This window comes from Chlorocebus sabaeus, chromosome 27 (assembly GCF_047675955.1).
Source record: "Chlorocebus sabaeus isolate Y175 chromosome 27, mChlSab1.0.hap1, whole genome shotgun sequence".
NCBI lineage: Eukaryota > Metazoa > Chordata > Mammalia > Primates > Cercopithecidae > Chlorocebus > Chlorocebus sabaeus.
This window is the reverse complement of record NC_132930.1, coordinates 45,725,496-45,753,457: the sequence shown is the minus strand read 5'-3', so window position 1 is coordinate 45,753,457 and position 27,962 is coordinate 45,725,496. Positions and strand designations below refer to the sequence as shown.

Below are 27,962 nucleotides of genomic sequence, written 5' to 3'. Positions count from 1 at the left end.
CTCTGACCCTGGACATCCCAAGGAGCAGGGCTTGGGAGACCTCAGCTCCCCCCTAAGATCCCAACTCGCTCCACTTTGGCTTAGTGGCCTCGTCAACAAAATGGAGGGAGAAACCCCCATCTGTGCGGCTGCCTCCAGGCTAAACAACCCGGGGAGTCCCTGTCATTGATTATTTTTGCCCCTCTTGGGCTAGGATGCCGGGGAAAAGGAGATGGGCTGAGCATCTTGTCTTAGAGCCCCCGGAAAAGCCCTCCCACTCGAGATCGCGGCAGCCACAGAGCAATAGAGGTCCTTCCTGGCAGCTCCCAGAAAGCGCACCCAGGACGCGCTCCCAAGAGGCGCACCATTTTGTCTCTGCGAACCCAGGCCGGGAGGGCCCTGCTGGTTAGGCCTCCGCTGCTCCTGGAGCCCCACCGCCCCGCCAAGCAGCCGGACTCCGGGGCATCGGTGCGGGGCGGGCCGGGAAGGAAGGAATTCCAGGCTTGCGGGAGCCACCTACCCTTTGGGAGAGTCTCTTCTCTCTTCCCCCGACAGTTTTTTCCACTGAAAAATGGGGGCGATGCTCCCTCCACCGTGCTTATTTGGCAGAATTAAGCAAAGCGGAAGCCCCAGGCCTGCGGTCACCTCCAGGAACGTGGGCGGTACTCGGGTGGACAGGGGCCCGGGGCTGGCCCTGGGAGGATGGATGTATCTCTCCGAAATAACCCGCATCGGGTGAAGCCGGCTTAACCCGTGCTTCCTCTCTGTGACCTAATGTAGGTAAGTCCGAAGTTTACCCCAGATCGGAGACAGCTCCAGGGTGCGTTCTGTTCCCGAACTTCCCGCTGCAGAAATGGGAGGAACTCCCCACCCCTTCAGAGCGAAGAAACGGAGGCAAAACGAGGGATGGGGCCTGCCCCCAAGATCTCCGCCCAGGGCAGAGGCTGGACCAGAAGCTCCCACCCTCTTCTAAGGCCCTGGCTTCCCCAGGATCGGGCGGTGGGGGTGCCGGCTCGGTGAGGACCTGCGTAACATCGAGCGAGCTGCCAGCGGAGCCCCGTGGTTGCACTTCCTTACATACTGGTACTGAGCCCGGGAACTGGAGAGTTCTACCGAACTACAGTTGGCATTGAAAGCATCTTTCATTAGGTGCAAATATTAAGATATGCCACATTTCGCCGTCGTGTTTTGGCAGTGTTCCCATTTTTAAATTACACGCAAGGTTTTTAATAAAAATATGTGGCTCAGCCTCTTGCAGTTTCTTGGGAGCTCCGGGGTCTCCACGCCGCCCTCCACACATACACAGCCATTCAAACGCACACTCGAGCACACACCACGCGCGCGCACACACAGTTACTCACGCTCGGTCCAACACCCTCCTCGCAGCGGGGTAATTACAGCTCTGGCCGGACGGTGATTGGCCAGCCAGTTCCTCATCTGGGCCCCACAGCCAATGGGTGGCCGCTCAGCCCAGGCCCCGCCCCCCCGGAGCGGGTGGCGCGGGACGGGGGAACTGATCACGCGGGGCCAGACCCAGCGCGACCCCCCGCCTGCGCCCGGGGCTGCCCGCCCTCGGCTGCGCCGCCGCCCGCACGCTCAGGTCTGGGCAGCGTCTGCCGGCAGCAGCGGCGCTCGGGGCCCGCGCAGCGTCCTTGGGGCTCAGCGGGCCGCCCTCCCGGCCTAGCCCGCGACCCCCCCACCGGCCCCTGCTGGCCCCTCCCCCTCCCCGCCCCCAGTGAGGCCGCCCCGGCGGCGACCAGGACGGCGACCTGAAAGGCGAGCCAGGCGGCTGCCCGATCGGCTGTCGGCGCGCACTAGCTCCAGGCCCAGCCCAGCCCGGCGCGGAGGCAGCCGCCTGCCCGGCGGGGCCCGACGCCAGCGCTCCGGGTAGCAGCTCCAGGGCTGGCCCGCGCGTGCGCCCGGGAGCCGCGCGCCACCATCCCCAGCGGGGCCCGAGCACCCGGCCGAGCCCGAGAAGCCCGCGGCCGCGATGCCTGACGAGCTGACGGAGCCCGGGCGCGCCACGCCGGCCCGCGCCTCCTCCTTCCTCATCGAGAACCTGCTGGCAGCCGAGGCCAAGGGCGCAGGGCGCGCGGCCCAGGGCGACGGCGGCCGGGAGGACGAGGAGGAGGACGACGACGACCCCGAGGACGAGGACGCCGAGCAGGCGCGGCGGCGACGGCTACAGCGGCGGCGACAGTTGCTCGCGGTCACCGGGCCGGGCGGGGAGGCGCGGGCCCGGGCGCTGCTCGGGCCGGGCGCGCTGGGCCTCGGTCCTCGTCCGCCCCCCGGTCCCGGTCCGCCCTTCGCTCTGGGCTGCGGAGGCGCAGCGCGCTGGTACCCACGGGCGCACGGTGGCTACGGAGGCGGCCTCAGTCCTGACAGTGAGTGAGGGCGCGAGGAGGGGTGGGCCAGGCGGCGGGGCCCGACTTCCTCCCTTGCTCAGGGACTTCGGGCTTGCCGCCGCCCGTTCTGGGCCATCCTCACCCTTCTGTGGAACGGCGTCTGGGCCGTGTGGGGCCCCCACGGAGCCCTGGTTGGGCTGGTTTGGAGACCCACCCTCTGGGGCAGGAGCTCCGCTAACGAGGAGGTTTTGCAGGCCATAGCTTCACCCATTGCTGGGCTCCTCCGGTCCCAGGGAGGCTGGGCACAGGGGACAACAGGCGGCTGAAGAAAAGAGAAAGGAGAGTAAAAGAGGACAGGGAAAGATACAGGAGAAGGTGAAAAAGGCTGAAAAAGAAAATGGGAGGATGGAGGAAGAAAGGAATGTGCTTCGAGAGAGAGAGTGGGGTGGGGGGAAGGGAAGATGCAGGAAAAAGAACCCCAAGGGTGATCTGAGAGATAAAAGAGAAGGAAGAGATGGAGGGAAAGGGAGACAAAGTAGCGTCAGACGTGGAAAAATAAACGGGGGCATTGAGCAGAGGGCTCAATGTTGTGGGGGTGGGGCTGGGGAGGGGAGCCTTTTAACACAGCAGCTGTGCCCCCGCAGACTCCCGTTTCCCCTGTGCCCGCTGCAGACAGCCTGGGGCAGGGGCCTGGGCCTCCCTCTTAGTCCTTGAGGGGCACGGGCTGTGCCAGGCAAGGAGGGAGCCTGTTCTGAAGCCCCCAGTCCAACCCCTCTCTCTTCTTTTTCTGCCCCTCCCCCTCCCTGCCTTTGTTCCCTGCTGAGGGCTCGAGACTGGGGCTGGGGACTTCTCAACCCCAGAACCCCTCTGCTCCCTTGCTTGGGTATCTGACCCGTTAGTTTTGCTTCCCCTCCCCAGGGTTCCAGGGTCACTGCTTCCCTTTAGGGCCTGCCCTTTAGGAAGACCCCTGGGAGGGAGGCCAGGAAAGCCAGTCCAACCTCCCAAGCCCTGGCTTAGCCAGCCCCCCACCCCCAACACAGCCTTGGGACCTTGAGGCCAGCTGAGGACGTGGTCCCTCTGCAGGCTCTGGCTCTGGGATCCATGCTGTCCTCTGTGTGAATATCAGCATGTGCTGGGGAGTAAGTGGCCTATGACCCCCACTCACTCGTTAGACAACCCTTTCCATGTCGTGGAGTGTCCCCTTGCAAAAGGACCCACATCGCGACACTCACACTCAGGAAGTTCAGGCCCCCACCCCCTTCACGTGGACTAGAGCAGGGCCTCCGTGGTTTCCCAGAAATCAAGCGACTCTGTCTAGTGCCCTTCTGGGGGAGATTCTGGAAAGGGCTTCTCAGGATGAAATTTGTTATCTGCTCATCCCTGGAAGGCATCCCCTCCTGCAGCCCAGGAGGCACCCCTGCACCTCTGCAGAGGCGGCTCCCGCTTATTTCGTGCCAAGCGGGTTAGGGTCCCGCTTCCTCACCAGAGCTGACAAGTCAGCCTAGTGCCTTGTGACAGCATATGGCCTCTGTGAGTTTGGGGTATTGCAGGTAGGCAGGGACTCCCCAGATCTAGTAGCATGCACCACAGCCTGCTACCTGACTCCTCTGTGGGCGCTGTGAGGGCACACGCCATGGGGATTGGCCACGGGCATGAGTGGGATGCGCACACTCCTTGGGCACGAGGCACAGAGCTGGAACCACGCACAGAAGCCCACCAGTGTGTGCTCCCTGTGCATGAGCGTGCAAATGCTGCAAATACACTGCAAGCACACACCCGGCCGAGTGCACAGCCTTCCAAGGGCCCAGGGCTAGGCCAAAGTCTGCCTCCACCTCTAACCTGTCAACCAGGGCCTGCCCTTTGCACGAGAGGCTCCAGACCAAGGCAGAAAAGCAGCGGGTCCGAGTCAGCCTTCAGAGCCCTGCAGTGGGAGGCGGCTGCCTTCTTCAGTCTGGGCAAGCGCTTCTGGGTCCCAGCTGGCATCTGTAACCTGACATCATCCCTTGCCAGCCCTGTGGGTCTCTTCTTGTTTCTGGGAGATGAGTAGGGGAGCTTGGTACTTGGAACATGAACTCAGACACCCCCTGTGAGCTTCTCTACCCCCAAACCCATGAGGCTGAACCTCCAGTCTAGAAGGTGTTTGGGGCAGGGCTCAGCTGCTGCATGTTGCTTGGAGTGGCATGTGCCCGTGTTCCCTTTGAGCATGATTGTGGCTGGTGTGGACTTGCCTTGTGGGCACTGGGTCAGGGCTACAGGAAGATGCGGTGTGGGGGTGACGGCCTCACCTGATGGGAGTTCTCTTTTGGGGATCCTTTGCATTGTTTTGTCTTCCTACTATGGAATGTTTCTGTGCAAGCGGGCAGAGGGCGCGGGAAGAGGCCTGCGAGCTCTTCTTTCCTCTGTCTAGGGGCCTTGGCGTGGGTCTGGGTGCCAGGTGGCAGGGGGTGTCCGTGCTTGTTTTTCGGTGTGTACATTTCTCGGAAGGACATCTTTCCTCTTGTCCAGGGGCTTCTGCGGGAGATTTGTGTGTTTTTCCAGGCCACCCGTGGTGCAGCTGGGAGTGGGAAGTGCTCACCGGGGTCAGCCTGCTTTTCGTGTGTAGTATTTTTGTTTCTTTTCTTTGCTCTGCATCCTTCGTTGTCCTCTGGCATGGGTGTGCGTTTGTGTTTGTGTGTGTGTTGTGGGGTGTTGGTTTGGAGCTGCTCCCTGGTCTCTGGGCTGCCTCCTATGGTTCCGCCTCTGCGTGCATCCCCAGAGCTGCTGGGTGCCCAGCCCTGTGCTGGAAAGTCTCCCTGCTTGTGGCTGTGGGCGATCTCAAGGTGGGGACGGCTGGCCTCAGTGACTGAGTCTAGTAATCAGTACCCTAGAACCAACGGTGGTGCCCCTCTCTCCCCTGCAGCCAGCGACCGGGACTCACCGGAGACGGGCGAGGAGATGGGCCGTGCTGAGGGCGCCTGGTCGCGAGGCCCCGGGCCGGGAGCGGTGCAGCGGGAGGCAGCGGAGCTGGCGGCGCGGGGCCCGGCGGCCGGCGCGGAAGAGGCGTCGGAGCTGGCCGAGGTCCCTGCGGCGGCGGCGGGGGAGACCCGCGGTGGCGTTGGCGTGGGCGGCGGCCGAAAGAAGAAGACGCGCACAGTCTTCTCCCGCAGCCAGGTCTTCCAGCTGGAGTCCACCTTCGACCTGAAGCGCTACCTGAGCAGCGCAGAGCGTGCCGGCCTGGCCGCCTCCCTGCAGCTCACCGAGACGCAGGTTAAGATCTGGTTCCAGAACCGCCGCAACAAGTGGAAGCGGCAGCTGGCGGCCGAGTTGGAGGCGGCCAGCCTGTCCCCGCCGGGAGCGCAGCGCCTGGTCCGCGTGCCCGTGCTCTACCACGAAAGTCCCCCTGCCGCGGCCACCGCCGGGCCCCCGGCCACCCTGCCCTTCCCACTGGCTCCCGCCGCACCCGCGCCGCCCCCACCGCTGCTCGGCTTCTCTGGGGCCCTCGCCTACCCGCTGGCCGCCTTCCCGGCCGCCGCCTCCGTGCCCTTTCTGCGGGCGCAGATGCCCGGCCTGGTGTGAGCCCCGCCCGCCGGGCCCTCTCCCCGCGACCCTGTGGACCTGTGTGGACGCGCGATCCAGCGGCAGGCACGGGGCGCAGGGGGCGTTAAAGGGAGGGATGGCCGCTCCTGCGGCCTTCTAGACACCTCGGAGCGCAGGCCGCGGCCGGGCGGGCCTCAGCCCCTGTGGGGAGCGCCTCTAGAATGTAATGGGACGCCCCACCCAGTTGCCAGGCTGGATCCCCACTCAAACAGGGGGCAATGCAGAGACTGGGCTGCGCAGCCACGGCCACCCCCGGCCTCAGCAAGGAGCGGTCGGCCACGGCCACCCGGGGCAGCTGCCCTCAAGCCAAGCCCAGCACAGCAAAGGAAAACTCGGAACCGGCTGTCCAAGGCTGCGCGGTGACTGTCCCCACAGACTGCCCCCAACACTAAACATCCTTTTCCTGGGACCCAGACAGCAGGGGGGCGGAGGGCTGCGCTGCGCCTCCCGCGGGTGCTGGTGGAGAAAGGACCTGGACCTGTGGGTCCATCTTCCTTTCCAGGAGCAGGCAGGCTGGGGCGCTCTGCAAACGTGGCGGCCTCTGGGTTGTTTTTTTAAATGAATCTACTTATTTGCGTATGGAATAAAAAGGGACATTTTCTGGACAGTTTCACTGCTTTGTGATCAAGAGGGCAGGGACAGCTGAAGCTGCGGTAGGTGCCGTCCCTCCTGGGAGCACCTTTCAGTGCTGACTGGGGACACCTGGAGCCCAGGGCTGGGCCAGGCGCAGGTGGGTCAGACAGACCCTAGTTGGAGGTGGTGGGCGCTGTGCCTCTCTTCTATGACATGCCACAGGGAAGGGCCAGCAGCCAGGAGTAGGGAGAAGGAAGTGACAGTGGTGTGTCCGAAGTTCTAGAGCCTTGACTGAAACCGAAAGGCAGGAGCAGGTGAAGGCACAGGCCGACCGAAGGCCGCTGGCATTTGTCACAGCGGCTCCGCTGTGTGGCGCCCCGTGTGCACAGCCCTTTCCTATCTCGTATGGAATTTTTCTTTGGGCCAAAACAAAGCCGTGGCACTCAAGGTCAGGCCACTGTGCTCTTGCCTCGGGCCTTCCTCCTGGCCTGCAGTCTCTGGTCAGCTGGAGGACTCAGGCGGTGGGCAAAGCTGTTCACGGCTGATGGTGATGGGCTGTGGAGGAGAGCTTGTTCCCTGTTCTGGGCCACTGGGGCCACCCCACCTGTCAGCCCCAAGCTGGCTGCTTTTGGGCCCTGCCTTGGGTGGGGGAGGGACACTGGTGTGTGTTTGAGCTTAGGAGAAAGACATTGTTCGGGTCTGAAAAGGTCACTTCCATGGCAGAATTGAGCCCCTAAGAAAACCCGTCTCCCTCCCCTGCTTCACCTGGGTGCGGACACTCCCCAGGTGAGATGGGCAGCAGCCAGGCCATACACTGGGCCTGGGGCAATCAAGGTAGTGCCAGATGGCCAAGGAGACAGTGTGGTGGGTCTGGGGTCCGTGCATCTGTGTGTCTCTACCATCCAGCTCCTGATCCAGAATCATGTCCTCCAAGTCCCCGCCCCCACCCTGGCCCATCAGTTGGTTCCTTACTGTAAGGCCAGGGTTCCGGCAAGCCCAAGGGGCCTCCTTCAGCCTCTGGGCCCTCAGGTCCACACCTGTGGGTTCCAGGCCCTGCGTCATGACGGGGTGGGCATTTTGAGAGATTCTTAGAGGGGGTGGCCATCCTTGGCCTCGAAGCAGCCCTCCCCCAAAACCCAGTCCCCATCCTGCAGGCTTGTTGCTGCTTGGGCCTCCTCCAGCCCTTCCCAGAATTGTGTCTGGGCTCCCTCCCTGCTTTGGGGTTGCCCCCCAACTGCTTGCCTGGCTAAAGCAGGAAGTCCATTCTCACTCAGTTTCATCTGGGAGGGACTCAGGTTAGGCCTCAATAAAATGAAATGAAAGCTCCTGGCTGCGGCCACGAGGGGCAAGGGGTGTTACAAGAGGCCCCTCGTGGCTCCTCAGGCAAAGTCCAAACCCCCTGCCCCTTCCGACTCCTCTCCCCACTGGGCCCTCTAGGCTTCGCACCCCTGACTGAGGCTTCTGGGACCCTCACCTTCTGGGCTTCTGTTGCTTTTGTGCTGGCCTCACCCAGTCATCGGACACATCACTGAGTCCAGGAAAGGGGCCAAGGCACAGCCGGCGACACCGCAGAGCCTCAGAACCCCACATAGGCCTGGCAAGCAGAAGCAGCAGCAGCAGCCTCTCCTTTTGAGGTCCAGGAACTGTACGCCCGTGGCACCACCTCGGCCTTCCCAACGGCAATGCTGCTCGGGACTGGCAAGGTCTCAGGCACTTGCACCTCGAGGTTGCCTGCCTCCTCCCCCTATTTGAAGGGGGTCATTGAGGCTCAGGCTAAAGAGGTTGTCGCTGTGATGCAACTGTTTTATCTGACTGCTTCTGACCGACGTGGGTGTGGTCCCAAGGTCGCATGGCAACTGCAGGGCACCACTGAGCGCAGTGGTGGCGCCAAGGTCTGCGGGCAGATCCCCTTAAAGGTGGATCAGTCAGCACTGGAGCCCTTCACAGGTGGCCGTAACCACTCCGGGAGCTACCTGACTCCGGGCCACCAGGAAGCTGGAAGGGTGAGGGCCCTATGGGTGCTGGTTTTTGATCGACCACTCTGGCTACTGGGGAACCACAGAACCGGTCACCAAGCTTAGTCTTGGCAGCCAGCATCAGAGGGTGCAGGGTCTACACAGTTCAAATGCAGGGCAGATTCGGAGAGAGTGGATGTGTCTTTCAATAGAATTAGTTAAAAATCGGGTTGGAGAGTGTCTTAAGGGCCGCGGCTCAGGGCTCACCCTGGTGGGAAGGAGGGAGCCATGAGGGAGCCGGCATGGGAGGAGGGGACCGTTCCCGAGCTCAGGGAAGGGCTGGGGCCTAGAACACTGTAAGAGAGAACAAAGCTGGATTAGGCCAACTGGGCTCAGGGAACCTGGCTCTGCCCTGTTATCCGTGGGGCTCTGGCGTCTTGGGGCTGGCACCGAAGGCAGAACAAACCAGAGAGAAGCAGTGTAGGACTCGGAACCCACGGAGCCCTGGAGGGTGCACAGGACCAGATTGGGGGTAAGCTTGGCCCCTCTGAGTCCTAAGCTCCAGCGCCATCGATCGCGGGTGCACCTCGGGCGTGCGCGTTGGCTCCACCGCTGGCAGAAGATGAATGGCTTCGATCTGTCTCCACCACATGCGCCATGCGCCCTCCCGCCTCGCGGGTTCCACCCACCACCTCACCCTCTCTGCACCAGAGGCTGGATTCCGGCCACCCTGAGCTGCTCAGGGCTTCCAGTTGCATAGCCCTGAACACCACTGGGTGCAGCGGGCTCTGGACAGCCTGGACACACTCCTTTGCTGGACCCAGTCCGACTTCCCCATGACCGTAGTCATGCTCCTTCTCTTCTCCAGGCCTTGGTTTTCCCACCGCACGCCTATGGTGAAGACTGGGGTCTGTAATTTGTAAATGCTGGGCCTTCTGTGATTTGAGTGAGGCCAGCAGGACATCCCTCCCCAGCTCCCAGGACCCACGCTGTAGTGGGACTGGAGGGTGACCCACCTCCTCTGGGCCTCTCAGTGCTCTAGGACTACAAAAGCTGAATCCCCACTGGAGCTGGCCTGAGAGGCAGGAAATCAGCTCCCCGTCCCCCGCCAGTGTTGGGCATCCGGGACCTCCGAAGGCAAAGTCCATACCTGGAGCACCAGGAAAGGCCACTATGGTGGTGTTTGGGCATGGGGGATGTGCTGTCTGGGCTTAAGGGTCCTATCCTTGGGAACTGACTATTGAGCAGAGATTCCTAGCCTAGCTCAAATTCCACAGGGATGGGAGCTGCTGGAATCCTGGAGGCTGAACTGGGCCTGCCCCATTTCCCCCAGGTGGTGGCACTGCCCTTGGCCACTTCAGGCCCTTGACCGAGAGCGCAGGCAGCAACCGGGGCTCTGTCCTCCTGGCTTCCTCCAAAGCCACAATGAGAGACAGACAGATACCCAGGCATTGCCCTTGGAGGTGTCGATTCCCCGTGCGCTCCACCTAGCTTGGCCTTTGCACTCCGAGCCCTCATGGGACTCCGCTGCCCATCGACTCCCATTCAGCTGGGAGCACCATGAGAAGATCCAGGGGGGGGGTGCCCAGTACCCTTACCCATCCGCGTGCAGGGAGGCTTCCCAGATCCTTGGCTCTGAGCCCACTCCGAAGGCAACCCAGCTGGGCGGAGGCAGAAGGCGCTGGACCCTGGCGGGGTGAGCAGCACGAGGGAGGTGGGAGAGGCTGGGTGGGTTTCGTTCCCTTTCTGTCAGTGCGTCTCCCCCAAGAGTCTTTCGTGGCCTTCCCCCCCACCCCCCACCTTACAACTGGTTGGAAAGGGAAACCAGGGTTCTACGAGGGGCAGGAATTCTGGGGCAGGGTGGCACTGAGGCTCCCCGGCGCCCTCCTCCACCCGCCTGCGCCGTGCGGTGCAGCTGCTGTTCCTCCCCGCCTGTGCACTCATATGCTTCATACCTTTTGGCCCCCCCTGCCCCTCTGGTAGCCAGAGTGGGCATGCCTATCCGGGGTCCCGCTAGGAAGTGGGGTCGCAGCCGCCGGAAATTCGTTCGCCAGAAGTGTCTACTGGACCCTCCGATCCCCAGGTCCCCAGGGCGGATCACCCAATGAATGGCTGCCCTGCAGGGAAACGGAGAGGTGGACACCCCTTCACAGGTGAGCCGAGAGGGGACAGCCCTGTTCTCACAGAGCTAAGCTCTGCGTGTCATGCACGGAAGGACACACAGGACCAGGCGCCAAGAGGGCCCCGAGAACAGCGAAGTGGTGGAGGAGCCAGCCTCACCGCCTGGGGAGCAAACGGCCCTCGCCAGGTTCGGGAGCCGTGGGGCTGAGATTTTGTTTATTTCTTATTACAAAAGTAATAGTGCTTTTTATTATCTGGACATTGCAGCAAAGTTCAAATGGAAATCCGTCTGCACGTCCAACATCAAAAGCCAACTGCTTTTGAGTGTGGATTTACTGAGAATTGTGACTTAAGCCGTATTGTTATTTTTAAGAAAGTTATTATCAGTGAAAATGCATTTATGTATTCAGTGAAAATGTGTCTGTGTTTGCTTTATAATAAGGCAACAAAAATAAGTTAATAAAAATAAAGAGGCCAACAGAGGGAACTAGACTGGTCAGGGGTTAAGAACTGTGGGATAGGGGTAGGTACATGGGAATTCGTTTGAAGGCTCCCTCGATTTTGTTTTATATTTGAAAATTTCCATAATAAAATGTTTCAAAAAGTGACTACCAAGAAACATTAGGGGTATGTGCTCCGAGCGGCTGAATCTCTGCCTGGGGCTGTTTTGGTTGCAGGTTTATTTCCGCCCAATCGGGGTCTCACTTTGGTCCAGCTTGCACTCTGCTTTTAAAATTGTTTTTCTGCTTAGCTAGAATGTTCGCATTTAAACCGATTAATGTGCTATCTGTAGAACGATTTCAGTCTTAACCCTTCCTCTTTTCCACGCAGCTTTCCCGGCCTCTGCCTCTTCTCCACTGGTCCTGGTGCCCACTCTGGGTTCCCCCACCCAGGGCACCTGGCGCCGGGGCGTCTCCTCCGATGGGGGGGCCTCAGCCCGCACCAAGGACAGACCAGGGAGGACGGACAAGGGCTGACGGATCCTTGGCGCCGCCTCCCGGCCCGAGTCACCCACGCTGACGCGGTTCCGACTTCGCTGCAGGGTTTGGGAGGTTGCGCGCAGCTGCCTCCTCTTGGTCCCGGGTGCGTGTCTTTGGTTTCCGGGCACTTCCTTGACTCACTTGGCGTGCCTGGTCTGCAGCGCCCGATCCACGCGAAAGGTGCGTCCCGCTTGGCAAGAGGTTGGGGCCCTGGATCCCGGGGCTCTAAGGGTCCTGAGAGCCGCCAGGGAGCGGCGCAGAGGTCCCTGGAACAACGGCGCCCCAGGCCAGAGCTGTGGGCCTCCTCGGGTTTCGCCAACCGCCAGGGAGGGCGCCTGGCGGACAGTCCTGAAGTGCAGCCTCGGCCGTGTCCACGGGGCTCCGCCTGCGCTGCTCCGCGGTCCCCTTCGCCTCTCTTCTCCCGATGCTCCTCTGCTGGTCTCTCCTCTCGGTGCTCGAGGATCCCGCCCGCGCGTGCGTCTCCCCTGGTGGCCGCGGCTCTTCCGTGGTTCCCTATCCCTCCTTTCCCGGGCGTGATTCTCCCTACTTCCGACCGGCCCGAGTAGGGGTCGGGGAGGCCGGGCGTGTTTATTTCTTTGCGGAGAGGCTTCTTGGCATAGGACGCGGGAAGCGCGGACTCCGGGGCGCAGCGGCACTCTGATCCCAACTTGCCCGACCCTCCTGTGCCCCGCGTCGCCCGGTCGGGCAGTGGGAAGTCGCTGCCGCCGCTTCTGGTCCGGGCCCTCCCTGCCCCGCTGGGGCCCTGTTGCCAGGCTCATCCCTGCCCGGCCTGCGCTTCCCAGCAGGTAGAGGAAAGCAGCGGCGCCCGGGCCCGCGGGGCTGCCGGAGCTAGATGGAGCGGAACCCGGGCAGTGGCGCCAGCTCCGCTGTGCCCGGGACCCCGCGGACACGGCGCGGCCCCTCCTCTTCCCAGTCTCTGGCCGCCTGGGACCTTCCCGGCTAGCGGCCCTCCGGGGCGCCCCGCCCCCTCCCCGCGGTTCCGGCCCCGCCCCCGCCCTGCCCGCTGGCGCCCGAGCCCCTGCCCGCCCCCGCCCGGCTCACCTGGCGTCTCTCTGGCGTCTGGAAGTCTGGCTCAGCCTTCGGCCCCGCCCCTCGGTTCTCACCTCGCCCCTTCTCGCTCCCCTCCCCTACCCGGCCCCTTCCCGCCTCGGGCTCTGCAAAGCGGATCTGTCCGGTCTTCCCACCGCCACCCCGAGAAGGGCGTTGAGCTCAAGCTGCGGGCAGGGCCTGGGGCTGTGGAGAAGGGAGGCGTCTGACCCGCCCGGGCCTCGTTAGGCTTCTAGAAGGAAGCGGTGTTAACCCGAAGGCTAGAGCGGAGCGAAGTTCGAGGCGCGCAGGTGGAGACAAGGCGGGCCGCCTTGCGTCTTAGCCCGTGGCGGGGGACGCGTGTCTCTCTGCCGCCTGGCCCCTTCGGGTCGAGACCTTCCCTCCCCACTTTTCGTCGGGAAGGGTTAGATTCCTGGACCGTGCAGTGCCTACACTGGCCCGGTGTGGCTTTGGGAAAGTCACTTCACAACTCTCTGAGCTCGTCTTGCCCATCTGCGGAGTGGTCATCGTAGCAGGGGTGAAGGCGGCGCGATGTAATGACGGGAGCGAGGGTTCGTGGCTTGCTGCTGTGTACATAGCCTTCCGTGTTCCCACTCAGCACCCACCAGGACCCGCAGCACCTCCGAGGCGCTCAACGCACGGGTCGGTCCCCTCAGCCCGTACCCGGACCCCTGCATTATATCGGTCCCAGCTGTCTTGGCCCCGGGCATAGGAAAGGTCAGGGGACGCCCCTACTTCCGTTCGGCGCGCAGTCATGCTCTCACTGGGGCACCAGGGCACCCACGCCGCGCGCACCCGGGGCTGTCCAGGCACCAGGGCCCTGCTGGCCCGCGGACGCGTGCGCAACGGCGGTCCACGAACGCCGCTGCGCCCCTGACGCAGTCCGGGCTGTCTGCACCGCAGTCGGCCCCGTTGGGGCTCTGCCGGTTGCTACGTCCCTAATGGGGACCCAAGCCCTCCACTCCCACCACGGGCAGTTGTGCCTCCTTGCTCCCAACCACACGGTTGGTCGCGGGAACTGGGTATCCAGAGATGGACACAGACCCAGGCCCAGAGCCGTGGGCCACTGCCCGCGCCTGCTCTGGAATGACTAATGGCCCTTCCGCCTCCCCTGGAAGCTTTCTTCGGGCCGGGAGCTGATCAGCCCGTCTTGTTCCATGGTATTTCCACGATGACAAAGGGGCGAGGGTATGTCCCCATTCGGTCCCAGTGCGACTCCACGTCACACAGACCACGCACGTGTGTAGAAAAGGCAGAGGCTCTGTCCCGATTTCTCCATGGGGGCAATGACGGCGAGGAGGTGAGGATGCTGAGCCCAGCTCAGCCCCTGGTCTGGGTGAGTGGGGGAGGGTGTCAGCTCCGGAGGTCCCGCACAGTCCCCACTTCCTCAAGCCTCCTCTCCCTCTTCCAGCGGGCTCTCTACATGGGGGTCTCAGAGACGGTACCCTTGTGCCCCCAGGCTGCACCTCAGAGGGCCCCATACTGTGGAGTGCCTTTTATTTTTTGGAATTTTCTAAGTCCCGCAGGCCTTTTCTGGGACTGGGGTGGAAGCGCCAAGCCAGGTTAGACTTGTAAGGCCCAGGTTTCAGGAGGGCTGTCAGTCGGGACTGGAGAGATCGCGCTAAGGGGATGGTGCTGACATGCTGAATTTGGGGTGACTAAAACTGTTTATATAGACAGCAGTCCCCCATATTTGCCTAGGGTTCCTCACATCCTGGAGGGTGGCACTGTCAAGAGGTGTGGGATGGGGGGGGGTGCCAGCCTTGGAGTGAACCCGCCTCCCCAGCAGACCCTTAGCCTGCTAAAAGAGACCTTGGCCAACCCCATCTCACCTGTGCCCATTTTACAGATAAGCCCAATGTGGCCCCAGGAGAGGCAGAGGTGGGCTACTCAGAAGCCAAAGCCACCGGCCTCCTTCCTCCCCACTGCTCCTGCACCCAGCAAGGGGTGGGTCCAGCCAGGAGGGCGCACCCCAGCACAATGGGTGCCCCAGGAACCAGAGGGATTATTCCCTCCCCGCCCTGCCCCGCGTGACGAAGAGAAGAGGGAATGGGAGGGCCCAGTGGAAACCGAGTCTTTGAAGAAGCTCACCCACCCCAGTGTCCCCCCAGGACCTCCCAGTGGCGATCCTCCGAGAGTTTCATTCTCGGCGGGGCCCTGCGAAGGAATGCACTCAGGACCGACTTCAGGACCTTCGCTTTTCGTTGCCTGGAACTCAGCGTCCCTAGCGGGCCCGGGGCATTGGTGTATGTGTGCGTGTCATGGTGCCAACCTCTCCCGGCCGCCAAAAGCGAGGGCCCAGACGCCCGGCGCCCTGCGCTCAGGGGCACTCCCCGCCTGGCGTCCCGGCGAGGGGACTGGTCAAGGTAGGGGCCGGGGCCTCTCCATCTTGCATGGACTTAGGTCTCCTGCCGGACTCAAAGGAGCTCAAATAGGCGCCTGGGTCTTGGGGTCCTGGGAGTTCCTGGGAGTCTTGCCGCCCCTGGCCCAGAAGCGCATCCCCAGCCGCGCCGTCCTCTTTTCTTCTGCGAAAATTTCCTGAGGCTGCTTCCTTTTGCCCCCTAACCCCTCGGTGTGTCCGTCTCGCTCTTTCTCTGCCTGTCGGCATCTCTCTTTGCTGCTCCGGACCTCTCCGCTTCAGCTTCTCAACCCCTCTTGTGGTCGACGCTGCGCCCTTCCCAGAGCGCTTTCGCGGCTCCAGCTCCGCGCGCGTAACCGCAGCGTCAGCACATCCGGGCCTCGCTCATTTGATTTGGGTTTGTTTCTTAAATCGCGAAAATCCACTTCCCCCAAATGGGCGGGGGCCTCGCCCGGCTGGGGGGCGGTCGGCCTGCTGCCCCCTCCCCCACGCCGGTCCCCGAGGCCCGGCATTGATCCCCGTCTTACAGTACATCGCATTAGCCCTAATGGCTTAGCTGATGCTTCAACTTCTTTTTCGTTAAAAGCCACCCCTCGGCTTAACCCCTCCTCCGCCGCCTCTCCCCGAGCGCCCGAAGCCCTGTTCTCTCAGGACCCACAGGCCCGTAGAGACACGGCTTCTGGAAGTGGGGCCCGGGGCTCGGCACTGCGCCTGTGGATGACCCTGGAGGAGCGCACTGCCCTGGGCAGGGGCAGGGGCAAGGGCAAGGAGAGGGGGAGGGAGGGGCTGCGGCAGTTTGGGATCCTCAAAGACCTCGAGTCCCCTGCCGCGCAAAATGCACGATTTAGACACAGTCCAACCAGAAAAGTCCAAAGTTGTTTCTCGGACCTCCAGACTCAGACCCAGGGCAGAACCGCAGGACGATCCGGAAGCTGGGAGACCCCTGCGTGCTAGCAAAGAGGCTTCTGGGCTGCGGGTTCCACAGGTCGAGGAGGGTGAGCGGGTGGTGCGGGGCCGAGGCCAGGGACGGGCTCAAGGTCAGCCGTCACTTCCGAGCGAAGCTGGGCCTGAAGCCGCGCCCCGCCGGGTGCGGAAACTCGGGGTGAGACCCGGGAGGCCCGGTGCAGCAGGGAAGCCGCGGGGGAAGGTGGAAGGAGGAAGGGGAGGCAGCCCCGGACCCCGCCTCCTGCCTCCTACTTGGGTAGGGGGTCCCACTGGCAAAAAGAATGCCACTCCGGCGAAGGCCTCCGCCGCCGGACCCTCCAGGACTGAGGCTCCGACTGGGCGAGGCTGGCGGCCTGGAGGCGGCTGCAGGGAAGGAAGTGGGGACGGCGTCCAACCCCATCTGCCCCCGACGCCTCCTCGACGGCTGCACTGCGTTTAAAGTCGCAAGGAGACTGTTCGTTATTTTAAAAATTCAGAAAATACAAGCACTGAAAACAAAAGGCATCCCAAGTTCGACTATCTGGAGAAGCCAGAGTTTCAGTTTGTTTTTGAGACAGGGTCTGCTGTGTAGCCCAGGCTGGAGTGCAGTGGCGCGATCAGGGCTCACTGCAGCCTCCATTTCCTGGGCTCGAGTGATCCTCCCATCTCAGTTTCCCAGTAGCTGGGACTTCGGGCGCGGTCATCACGCCCGGCTAGTTTTTATTTTTTGTAGAGAAGGGGTGTTCTATGTTGCCCAGGCTCGTCGTGAACTCCTAAACTCCAGTGGTCCTTCTGCCTCGGCCTCCCAAAGTGTTGGGATTACAGGCTTGAGCCACTGCGCCCGACCAGAGTTTTTGATAAAGTTTTTCCCCTATGATGTATGTATTTTTTTAAACAGGCAATGCATCGCCAAGGCACGAAATTCGAACGTGTAACCGGTAGAAGATGGAAACGCTCCCTCCCCTCCGGCTTAAAAACGGGAGGTGAATGGCCGGGCGCAGTGGCTCAAGCCTGTAATCCCAGCACTTTGGGAGGCCGAGGCGGGCGGATCACGAGGTCAGGAGATCGAGACCATCCTGGCTCACATGGTGAAACACCGTCTCTACTAAAAACACAAAAAATTAGCCGGGCGTGGTGGCGGGCGCCTGTAGTCCCAGCTACTTGGGAGGCTGAGGCAGGAGAATGGCATGAACCCGGGAGGCGGAGCTTGCAGTGAGCTGAGATCTGGCCACTGCACTCCAGCCTGGGCGACAGAGCGAGACTCTGTCTCAAAAAAAAAAGAAAAAAAGGGAGGTGAATGTACTTGGGGAGAAAAGCGCAAATTTAAGAGTGCAATCGGAGGAATTTTGATAAATGTACACACCTGTGTAGCCACCACCCGAATCCCCCATTTTTTAAGAAAGAAAAATGCCTACATAGACGCCTAAACGATTTAAATTCAGACCTAGTGCCCCCTTCTTCCTCCCCTTCCCCTGCCCCGCCTCTTCTCCTCCTTCTAGTCTTTATTTGTACCAGAGCTCCTCAGCACACAATTTAAAGTGGCCTCCACTTCTACAAAGAACCTAAACCACTACCAGAAGAGAATCTTCGTTCCACCCCACCAGAGGACACAGCTGTCAACCCTGCCAGCTCTTTCTGTTCCTACCTGCCTCTGTATTTCTAAATAGGACGCTTCTGCCATGATTGTTTGACACATTTTTTCGGTTCTTTCTTTTTTAAAAGGAATCTATCAACTGCCTATGGCCTGTCTGGAAGGTAGGAAGTTCACTTGGTCACATGCCACTCAAACCACTCAGGGCCCTTCCCTCCCTCTCTCCCTTGGACTGAGCTGAGACGGGTCCTAGCGCTCACAGTGGCTTCCCATGAACAGCCTGCACAGCTGGGCATGCACTGTGAGCACACGTTTTTTCTATACTAGTGACCTTTTCCCCTTGGTTTTCTATGGTCCTATCATTCATCTGTCCCCAAGCTCCCTTCCAGCATGCTGCTGTCAGCTGGAGGGAGTAGATCCCCAGGGACCCCACCACATTGAGTGGGGAGGTGAAGGGCAGGCCGGCCCCCTACAGGAACCTCCTATTTCCAGCTTCCTCTGGATCCCGCTTTCAGAGACCAAGTCCAGAGGCTTCTGCGGATCAGCAGGCAGTTTGGCTCTCACCCCCAGCCTCTCACACTCCCCAGGCCCTTCCCGCCCCCACGTGAACCTCCTCAGCTGCGGTGGGTGACATTCCCAAAGATACTTGAGCCTTTCATTGTGACTTCTGGGTCACATTTCATTCCCAGTTCACACCTGCGAGGGCAGATGCATTCCCGACCACAGGCTGTGAGTCTCCAAGGGTCCTGGCCACATCACCCAGCTGCAGAGTGTCCTGGAGGGTGAATCCTTGACCAGCCTCCAGGAGGCTCTCACTGAATGAAGCCCTGCTAAGTGCCAGGTGAGAGAACCTTTCGGACCTCCGCCAGGACTCCTGCACTTGGTGGCTCATCCAGCAGCTGGCCATCCGCCCAGGGCACTCACCCCGACCCCCAGGCTCTGCTAGGAGACCCCCGCCCCCTGCCCCCAACAGTCTCGGGTCCGCCCATCATTGCCTCCCTTGCATTCCCTGACCTCATGGCTATTTGTCGTCTGACTTTCTTGTGAGACGGTGAGCTCCTTGGGGACAAGATTCAGGCTGTGCCATCCCAGCAAGCTACTCAGGGCTGCAGAGGTAGGCATCCTCACTGATAAACGGGTGAATGAGACAGCAGCTTCATCCTCACCGCCGCCGCTCGGTGGAGGTCAGCCTTGCATGGCCAGTTAGCTGTGGCTTGAATCCAGGTCTGTAAAATGAATCTAACAGCGTGTTTCTTCCTGGTCTGTGATGAGGCTGGAGCAGGAACCTGAGAGGCTCACCTGCATGGAGTCCATGGGGGAGAGGGACTCCAGGCCCTGGGGGAAGTGCACGGTGGGGTGTGGGCGTCACTCCTGTTCTTGGTTAAGAGATGGTTGCCTGCTGGTGTCTGCTGTGTGGGGACTCACTGTACTTAGCAGGACACCTGTGTTTCGTGCATAAGAAGGATGTGAGGGAAGAAAGAAGTTGAGTGCTTCTCATGTGCTAGGATTCCCATTGTTCACTGAAATTGTTTTGCACTCTTCTGTATTTGCAGATTTAATTTAGGATGTAGAATGTATCCCTCTCTGTGATTATAGCTACGAAATAGTTTGAAGTGTGCTGGATGATGTTGGACTTACTACTGTTACTTTAGACTTCATGTTTTGAATGTTTTTCTTTGTATTGTACTTAGGAAATAGGGTTCTCCAAAGAAAGAGAATCCATAGAATAGTTAGATAGAGAGACAGACAGGGAGTGCGTATGCAACTTAAAGAAATTGGCCCACATGATCGCGTGGCCTGGCAAGCCCAAAATTTGTAGTGCAGGTTGGCAGGCTGGAAGTTCAGGCAAGAGCTGATGTGGCTGTGTTGAGGACAGATTCCACAGGGAGCAGGCTGGCAGCCCAGGCAGTGTTTGTGTTACAGCCTGGAAGGGAATTCCTGCTGCTTCTGGGAACCTCAGTGTTTGTGCTCCAGGCCTTCAATTGATTAGGTGAGGCCCACCATCCAATGACTGGTCATCCGCTTTCCCCAGAGTACATTGATATTAATACCACCTCAGAAATACCTCCATAGCGACATCTAGACTGGAGTTTGACAAACAGCCGGGCACTACAGCCCAGCTAAGTCGGCACACAACATAACCACCGCAGGTGTCCGGGCCTCTGTGTGAAGTTTAACACCCCTCCTTGACATAAGCACACAGGATTGTCCCAGCAGTGATATTTTCACTGGCATTATGGCAAATGTGTACCTTGATTTGAGCAGGTTCTGTGAGTGTCAGGCTCTTCATCCCATTCAAGTTTCCCCTAGCACCAGCCTGTGTGGGGCCCGGGCCCTGTTGGCAGATAGAGCCTAGCCCTGGGCACAGCTGTTACCCTCCAGGGCTGGCCGACAGCCCCTGAGCCTTTCCCTGGAGGTGTAGCAGGATCTGCCAAACCCCCACTGCCAGGCTGCAAGCTCCTGGAGGGCAGGGACATGTGCCCTTCACATCAGGCCTCCAGGACCCATTTGAGGCGGGGTAAGACAGGGAGAAGTAGTGGGCGGGGATGGACAGCTGTTTCTCCCACACCATGAAGGGATCGGCAGGAGGGGACGGCAGGGTGGGGCCATGGGTTGGCTCAGGGCACACACTTCCTCTCAGGCTGGTTCAAGATGTAAAGGCAAAAATCAAAAAGCTTTATAAAAAGATTAAAAATACTCATACATTTTTATCTGATCTCAGGGTGAGGAAAGGGGAGATCCATTCTTCCCCCCTCTTTTTTTTTGAGATGGAGTTTCACTCTTGTGGCCCAGGCTGGAGTGCAGTGGTGTGATCTTGGCTCACTGCAACCTCTGCCTCCAGGGTTCAAACAATTCTGTCTCAGCCTCCCAAGTAGCTGAGATTACAGGTGCCTGCCACCACACCCAGCTAATTTCTGTATTTTTAGTAGAGACGGGGTTTCATTATATTGGTCAGGCTGGTCTTGAACTCCTGACTTCAGGTGATGCACCCACCTCGGCCTCCCAAAGTGCTGGGATTACAGGCGTGAGCCACCACGCCCAGCCACGTTCTCCCCTTTTGCCTTTTACTAATTGAACCTTTCTGCATTTCAGTTGGGCACTTAGCTAAAGACTACATTTCCCAGGCTCCCTTGCAGCTCAGCCTGGTCACATGATGAGGTTCTGACCAGTGGGCATGAGATGTGCAGCGGGCAACATCTGGATAGATCTTTGTCTTCCCAGGAAGTTGGGTGACCCTCAGACTCTCTCCTTCCTGGCTGCCTGGATTGGGACTGTGATAGTCAGGTGAGGACAATTTACTTAGAGCAAAGCAGAGCCTTGCATAGAAGGAGCCAGGTCCCTGGTGACCTGGGACAGAGCTGTCCTACCCACTGGACGGTTTACCAGCTTCACTCATTTGTTTGTGAGAAACAAAAAAAACTTTCTGTCTTGGGTGAGCTACCATGACTTGGCTTCCATTTAAGAAATAGGATCAATACCCTAATACAGGAGGCCTTTGTAAACTGGGTCAGTCAGAATCTGTGTTTGGCTGCTGACAGAGCACTGGCCACAGCAGGAGGTGGGCAGCCCCGGGCTAGTGTGGCCAGGAACCCAGGGACTCCTTCTATCTTGCTTTTTTTTTTTTTTTTTTTTTTGCCATCCTTAGTGGATAGGTTTCATCCTCCAGGTCACAGAATGGCTGCCGAAGCACCAGCCCTCACATTCCCCTTTTATTCAGGAATAAGGGGAAAGGCAAGAGGCAAAGGTGGGCCTCCTCTCAGCTTTTAGAGATAGCCCAGAAGCCTCTTTCACTGATTTCTGCTTTCATCTCTTTGGCTACCCCTGTCTTCAAAGAGTTCTGTTGCTAAAGCAGAAGGGACAGTATTTCTTGAGAGGCAACTTGGAAGCCCTGCACAGAGGGGAAACTACACAAAAGAGAATGCTGTTAGCTTTGGCCACAAAGCACCAAAACCAGGACTTGTAAAGCCTTTCAGCTGCACCAGTGCCCTGGTTCTTACCCAGCCCCAGGGGCTGACTCGCCATCTCCCCTGAGCTCAGATACAGGGGTGGGGTGCGTCCAGTCCCCTACACCCAGGCCCCGGGCATGCAGCCTCCTGTGAGGCAGTGTGGTGCAGAGCAGGGAACCTGGGCATTGGAATCAGGCCAACCTGGAGGAACTCCCAGCGCAGAGGACTGGGGTTCCCTGGCTGTGTGGCTTTGGGCAAGGCTCCCGACTTCTCTGATCCACCACTTCCTCATCGGTCACAGGTGCTCAGAAAACGATAGCCAAGGTCGTTACAGCTGCTCCGCGACAAAGTGCAGTGGGGCAGACGCGGGCGTGAAGGCCTGGGTTTCAGGCGGCTCCAGCGGGTTCCACGCCTCCCTGCAGCCTCGTTCACTGGATGTCTGCCTTGCTGGCTGAGCCCATCTGTTATTTTTCTTACAAATTGCCACTCAGTTGGCTTCACCCAAGGCCTGTTACCCAAAATAATGTGAGTGATTGCCCAGTGAATGCAGGGTCAATACTCATCACGCTCTCCTTGACCACAGCCCCTCGGAGCCAGGGCCAGGGCTTGGAGGAGTCAGGAGGGGTGGAGACCCTGGATTGCGCTCCCACCGCCGTGTCTGGGGACGAGAGGGGCTGCCTGCCTGGGAACCAGCTTGAGCCCTTTATGGTTTCCTGTTGGTGCCTCCTTGACACAGGGCACAGGTTCAAGGCTCCTCTGTCTGTTGGTGCCTGCTTGACACAGGGCACAGGTTCAAGGCCCTCCCGTCTCTACCTGGAGCTGTCTCCAGCCTGCTGCCCGCCCCTGGGGCATGAGCGGAGGGACATGTGTCCCCACAGTGCCCGGGCCTGGGCTGCTGGTGGGAATGATGGTCTTTCCAGGATGGCAGGGAGGCCCACCCCACTGGGAAGCAGGAGGGAGAGTCCTTGGACTTGGGGGTTGGAGTTCAGGCTCTTGTTTTATGATGGCGAAATGGAGGCCCCGAGAGGCCCAGAGACTGACCCACAGGCCCATGGCAGATCGGTGCCTGAGATGACTGTGGGTCCCAGGCCTCCTCTTTCCCTTCCAGGGCATCCTGGCCTGAGGCCCGCAGATCCTTTGGTGATCCATGAGTGGGCCTTAGTGGGTCTTGTATCCAGCTGATGTGTCTGTGCTTGTTCTACAGAGGGCCCTTGGATGGCATCAGAGCTTACAGGGTGCCCTGACCGGTGATGAACCATGAGAGACCTTCTAGCAGTACCGTGCTGGCCGCCTTCGCTTCTCAGATGCCCCTCGGGGCATATTGTGCCCCACCGGGAGCCATGGAGGGAAGCTGTGGGAATGTCCACCTCTGCGTCCTGTCCTGTCAAGGTCCTGGGTCTCTCCCAAGCTGGATCTAGGTGGTCCCTGGGCTCAGGCTGTGGGAAAGAAAGCCTGGGTGGGAGTGGGGCCATTCGCAGGTCTTTTGTTCTGCCACGAAGACCCGAACCCTCTTCAGATCCCAGCCTGTCCTTCCGGAGTCGTAAGGGCCCAAAACCAAAGGGGGCCCTCAGGCTTGGGTCAGACACACAGGGTCTGGTCTCCATCCTCAGCAGCGATGGCTCCTTGGGCAGCTGGCTCAGGTACTCCAAGCCTCTGTTTTCGTGTTTGCAAATGGGAATGCCGTTCAGAATTCCAGAAGCCTGGAGAGTATCTGCCAGGGCCCCGCGCTAGGCACGGGGGCCCAGAAGTGAATTCCAGGGTCCCTGCCTTGGGGGAGCCCAGTCCGGCCAAGGGAACAGCTGTGTCTGGAGAGGCAGTGTACTCTCTGGGGCACCCAGCACATGAGGGCACCGTCCTGGACACCAGAATTCCAGACAACGCTGGCAGCAACAGTCCCAGCCTCTGAGGAGCCTGGGTCCAGCAGGAGCGATGCCAGATCCAGACCAGGAGCGGAGATCGAGTCGCAGGGTTGGGTGAGTGGAGTGGTGATGCCCTCCCGCGGGGAAGGGCAGGCGCTAACACTGGTGTTACAGGGAGGCGGAGGGGCAGGTAGCCAGAAGAATATTCTGAACTGAAGGGATGGTGTGAACAAAGGTGGGAGGTGGGATAGGGTGTGGTGGAGGCGATCCTGGATGAGTCATGTGTTGTGGGGCAAGGTGCAGATGCTGTGGGAGCCTGAGAGGCCTGGAGTCCAGGCAGCTGGCCAGGGAAGGCAGCAGAGGTCAGGCCTGGAGGAGGGCACAGCCTCCACCCCAGCCAGGAACCTGGGCTTAATCTTGCAACCCGAGGTCAGGGTAAGGGACAGTGCTTGGAGGGGCCACGATGGGCTTCAGCAGGGCCAGTGGAGACTGGGGTGGTCGGAATGGAGACAGCACCTCCAGGAACCCCACCAGAAGGAGTCGGGGCAGAGCCGACCACCCCAAGGTGGTGCCCGGGACTCCCACACTGTGCAGAGGCTCCCCACAGGCAGGTGGGTGCAGGGAGAGGTTGGCTCTGAGGGGTAGAAATGTGAGGGTCAGGAGAGTGCTGGGCTAAGCTTGGGGCTCCTGGGAACCCCACCCTCTTCCCAGCAGTCTGCAACCTGGGTGGCCCGCCCTTCCACTCCTTACCCAGCCCCAGCCAGCACCCCATCTGCCTTCACTCATTCAGTCAACAGACTCACTGTGTGCCCATCGGGTGCCAGGCTTGCTGCGTGAGACACTCTTTGGCACGTGGGTGGGCTTAGGGGGTTGTGGGACTGTGGGAGAAGGAGGCCCAGAGAAACCAACACCCACAGGGCTTGGGACACACCCATGGCCACTTCCTTTGTCACCTGCCCACCTGTGTCCCTCCTATCGGGTCCCCCTGACGGGAAGCAAGGGCAGAGAACCCTCTTCTGAGGACTCCGGGCTGAGGATGGAGTTAAGTGACAAACAGTAGACCACACCCGATGCCTGTAGGGGCTGTTCCAGCTCAGAGACCTCCTGTGAGGGTCCCCATTTCCTCTTGCCCCACCCAGCAAGGGCAGAGGCTTGGAAGAGAGGGAGAAAAATCCTGGGGGTTGCACCCACATGGGCCTGATGATAGTTGAAGACTGCACGCGGGGGCCGGGCGTCCCCAGGAGAGCTGCCCTGCGTGTCTCTGTGAGTGTCCTGGGGCTGCCAGGACCAACGGCCACAGGCGGCAGGTTTCAGACAATTGAAATGTTTTCTCTGCAGTTCTGGGGACCACAAGTCTGAGCCCCAGGCGTCAGCAGGGCTGTGCCCCTCCAGAGGCTCTAGAGGAGAACCCATCCTGTCCCCTCCAGCTTCTGATGGTCGCCAACAGTCTGGGGCTAGAGGCCACATGGTGCCAGCCGAGTGCCCACCTTCTCCTTGGCTTCACACTGCCCTCCCTCTAGTGAGTCTGTGTCCAAAGTTCCGTTTGTCCTCATACACCACTCAGCTTGGGGTAGGGCCCTGCCTGCATTTCAGCTTGCCTACCTCAGGAAGACCCTATTTCCAAATAAGCTCCCGTTCTGAGGTACTGCCGGTCAGGAACTCCCCATACACATTTTGGGAGGACACAGTTCAGCCCATGACAGTTGCCATGGTTGGACCCGTCTCACAACCTCATGAAAAGGCTTCATCCCGCGCTTCATATGCCCATTTCACAGATGGGAAGATCGAGGCTCTGAGAGAAGACATCCACGATGGAGCAGCGGGCAGGGGGAGGAGGCCCACCCGTCTCAGCCAGGTCTCCACCCCCACAATGCTGCACTCTGTCCAGAGAGGAGGAATTGCTCCTGCCGTAACGTGAGCTGGACAGGAGACCCTCTGCTGGATACAGCCCACCTTTTCACAGAGGGAACATTTTTCTCTTCGTAGTTGGAAGGTGAGGCTTTGGGCGCTGTGCACAGAGGGCCAAGTGTCAGGGACTCCAGGCCCTTCCCTCGGACAGCAGCCTGTGGTCTTCGCCAACCAGGAAAAGCCCTTACAATGTCTCCTTGCTACTTGCCCTGGGGTAATCTTTTGACCTGGGTTGGGTGTCAAGCGTGTTGGCATCTTGCTTGGTTCTAGTGGCCTGCAGATCTGTGTTCCTGCAAGGCGTATCTGAAAAAAGGGGGACTGGGGAGCCTGGTTTAGGTTGGTCTAGAGCAGCTGGCACCTCCAAGCCTGCCTGGAGCAAGTGCCAAGCTATGGGCCTAGCTCCATCCACATGCTGTGTGACCCAGGCAACTTACTTGCCTTCTCTGGCCTCAGGTTTCCTATTTGTAAAACAAGGGGATTGAATTAGGACATTCTAAGTACTCCGCCCAGATAAGTAAAAAACAATCATAAAATTTCCACAAACTCTGTATTTCCATTTTATCAAAATATCATAGGCTTTAAAGCGACGTTGTCCAATAGAAACTATGACTGCGAACCACATATGTGATATAAATTTTCTAGTAGCTACATTAAAGAAGAAACAGGTGTAAATAATTTCATCCAACATGTTCAAAATTATGTCAGTATGCAATCAATATAAAAATATTAAGATGCTTACATGTTTCAGACTCTCTTTGGAGAGCACAAAAGCATGCATTTTTTACTTACAGCACATTTCAATTCAGATGCCGAAATTTTACTGGAAATACTTTATCTGAATTTAGCTATCGTAACATTTACAGTTGAAAAAGCAGATTCTTAGACCGAAGTTGTTCCAAACATACCTCAATATTGTCCAGTAACTGAATCGAGTGTCGAGTTTTAGATTCAAAATTCGGTTCGCTGAGCTCAGATGTCACCCTGGACCTGGCGCTCCAGGGATTCGGAGCTTGTTCCAGTTACCGTAAAACCTGGAGTATAGGGAACTCGTTGATTCCAGGTCAACTTCATCCATCCGCTGTCAGCTCAGGTCCTCTCCAGAGCCACTCCAGCCTCCCCCGTGGTTCTTCCTATCCTTCCCATTCCCCTGTTTCTGAATCCTGTTTCTTTATTCTTGTGTCCAGAAAGCAATTACAGAGTACCAACTATCTGCAGGATGTAATGAAGGAGGCGGTATAGTCAGGGCAGGTCTCATATCCTGGAAAGACCACAGTTCCAGGTTCGTATCTGAACACCGCCAGCTCCACGGGAGCCTGTTTCCACATCTGTGATCTGGGAGCCCTCAGCCCTGAGCAGAAGCATCTCTGTGGGGACAGAGAGGGGCGGTGTGCACGTGTCCAGTGTCTGGCCGATGCTCCTTCAGGCCTGCCTGCCCTCAGGACAGGAGTTCTGCTGGGCCCAGCACCTTCTGAGGAGCAGGGCTCAGTGGCTTCCGTCTATTGGCCGCATCCCGTGATAGAAATACCTCTTTGCAGATGTGGCTTCACTGTGAACAGCATTTCTCAAACCACATTCCCAGAAGCATCTTGCTCCTCCTGGTGTGAACCAGGAATTCTTAAGTCAAAGATAATCTTGGGAGACATCAGATCAAACGAAGCTTAGTGGCTTTTTAAATTAAATTAATTAAAAAAAATTTTTTTAAGACAGAGTCTTGCTATGTTGCTCAGGCTGGACTGGAGCCCCTGGGCTCCATCCTCCCACCTCAGCCTCCCGAGTGGCTGGGATTACAGGCATCCCTCACCACGCCTGGCTCAATGGCTTTGTACTTTTGTTTGCAGACTTTCTCAGAGCCCTTGATGCGACAATGCGAATGGTCAGGGAATTCCCACTTAGCCAGTGTGTCAGCAACCCTGGACCTGGCACTTTGAGACAGGAGCTGAATCATACTCATTCCTGTGTCCCATGTCACTTTTGCACACAGGGAACCCCTAGCTGGCACCCTGCCCTCAGGGGGTGCCTGGCAGTGGCCACTGATGAAAACATGGGCTAAAAAGCAGCACTAAAACAACAACATGCTGGAGATCAGGGGAAGGGCCAATTATTTTCAATCAACAGATCCAGGAAGACTGCCTGTAGGAGGAGACATTGGAACTGAGCATGAAGGATGGGCCTAGAGACCAGGGTAAGGGGTTCTGGGTACACGAAGGGGGCATTCACAAGCCCAGGAGGAGCTCTGTGTATGGTTCGATGCCCGCTGGGGTGAGGGGTGAGAGGTTTGGGGTTTGGGGTGTGGGCAGGGGAGTGTGAGAGGTGGGAGAGGCAAGAGACCTCCTCAGGACTCATGGGGCTGCAGGTGGCACTTCACCCTTTGGTCAGTGCCCCTCACCCCAGGGCCACTGCATTGGAATCCCAGGGGAGCCTGTTACACCTGGGCTCCCAGCTTGGTCCTACTGCACCAGTTTCTGGGAGTGGGAACCCCTGTGTTGACAAGTTCCCAGGGGAGTGCTAGGTCCCTGTAGTTGGAGACCACTCTGTGAGCCAAGTTTGAGTTTTGAGCCATGTGGCTGGTAGTGGAGCATCACGGATCAGCTGACACCTTGTGCAGACATGACTAGTGCTCCCAATACCTGATTTTCCTCCCCTGCAGGCACCAGAAGATTACACCGCAGCCTGTGCAGTGCAGGGAGGGGCAGGGGACCGGCACTGATACATTCAAAGTGAACAGAAGTGACAGAGGGAGCCTCAGGATGGTGGAGAAGGCCACAGGGACTGGATGA

At 59.3% G+C, this 27,962-nt stretch overlaps 1 protein-coding gene across 2 annotated transcripts; it reads left to right on the top strand.

Annotated features, from left to right (window-relative positions):
* Nucleotides 1-1,750: 1,750 nt before the first annotated feature.
* On the top strand, nt 1,751-27,962 carry HMX1 (H6 family homeobox 1). Of its 2 annotated transcripts, none has more exons than XM_008018028.3 (2): nt 1,751-2,363; nt 5,224-6,505. In XM_008018028.3, the coding sequence occupies exons 1-2, from the start codon at nt 1,970-1,972 to the stop codon at nt 5,877-5,879; spliced, it is 1,050 nt and encodes a 349-aa protein (XP_008016219.3). In that variant the 5' UTR covers nt 1,751-1,969; the 3' UTR covers nt 5,880-6,505. The 2 variants fall into 2 exon arrangements, with proteins under 2 accessions (XP_008016219.3, XP_037839065.1); XM_037983137.2 differs by lacking the exon at nt 5,224-6,505 and adding an exon at nt 27,833-27,962 and having other exon boundaries at nt 1,856-2,367.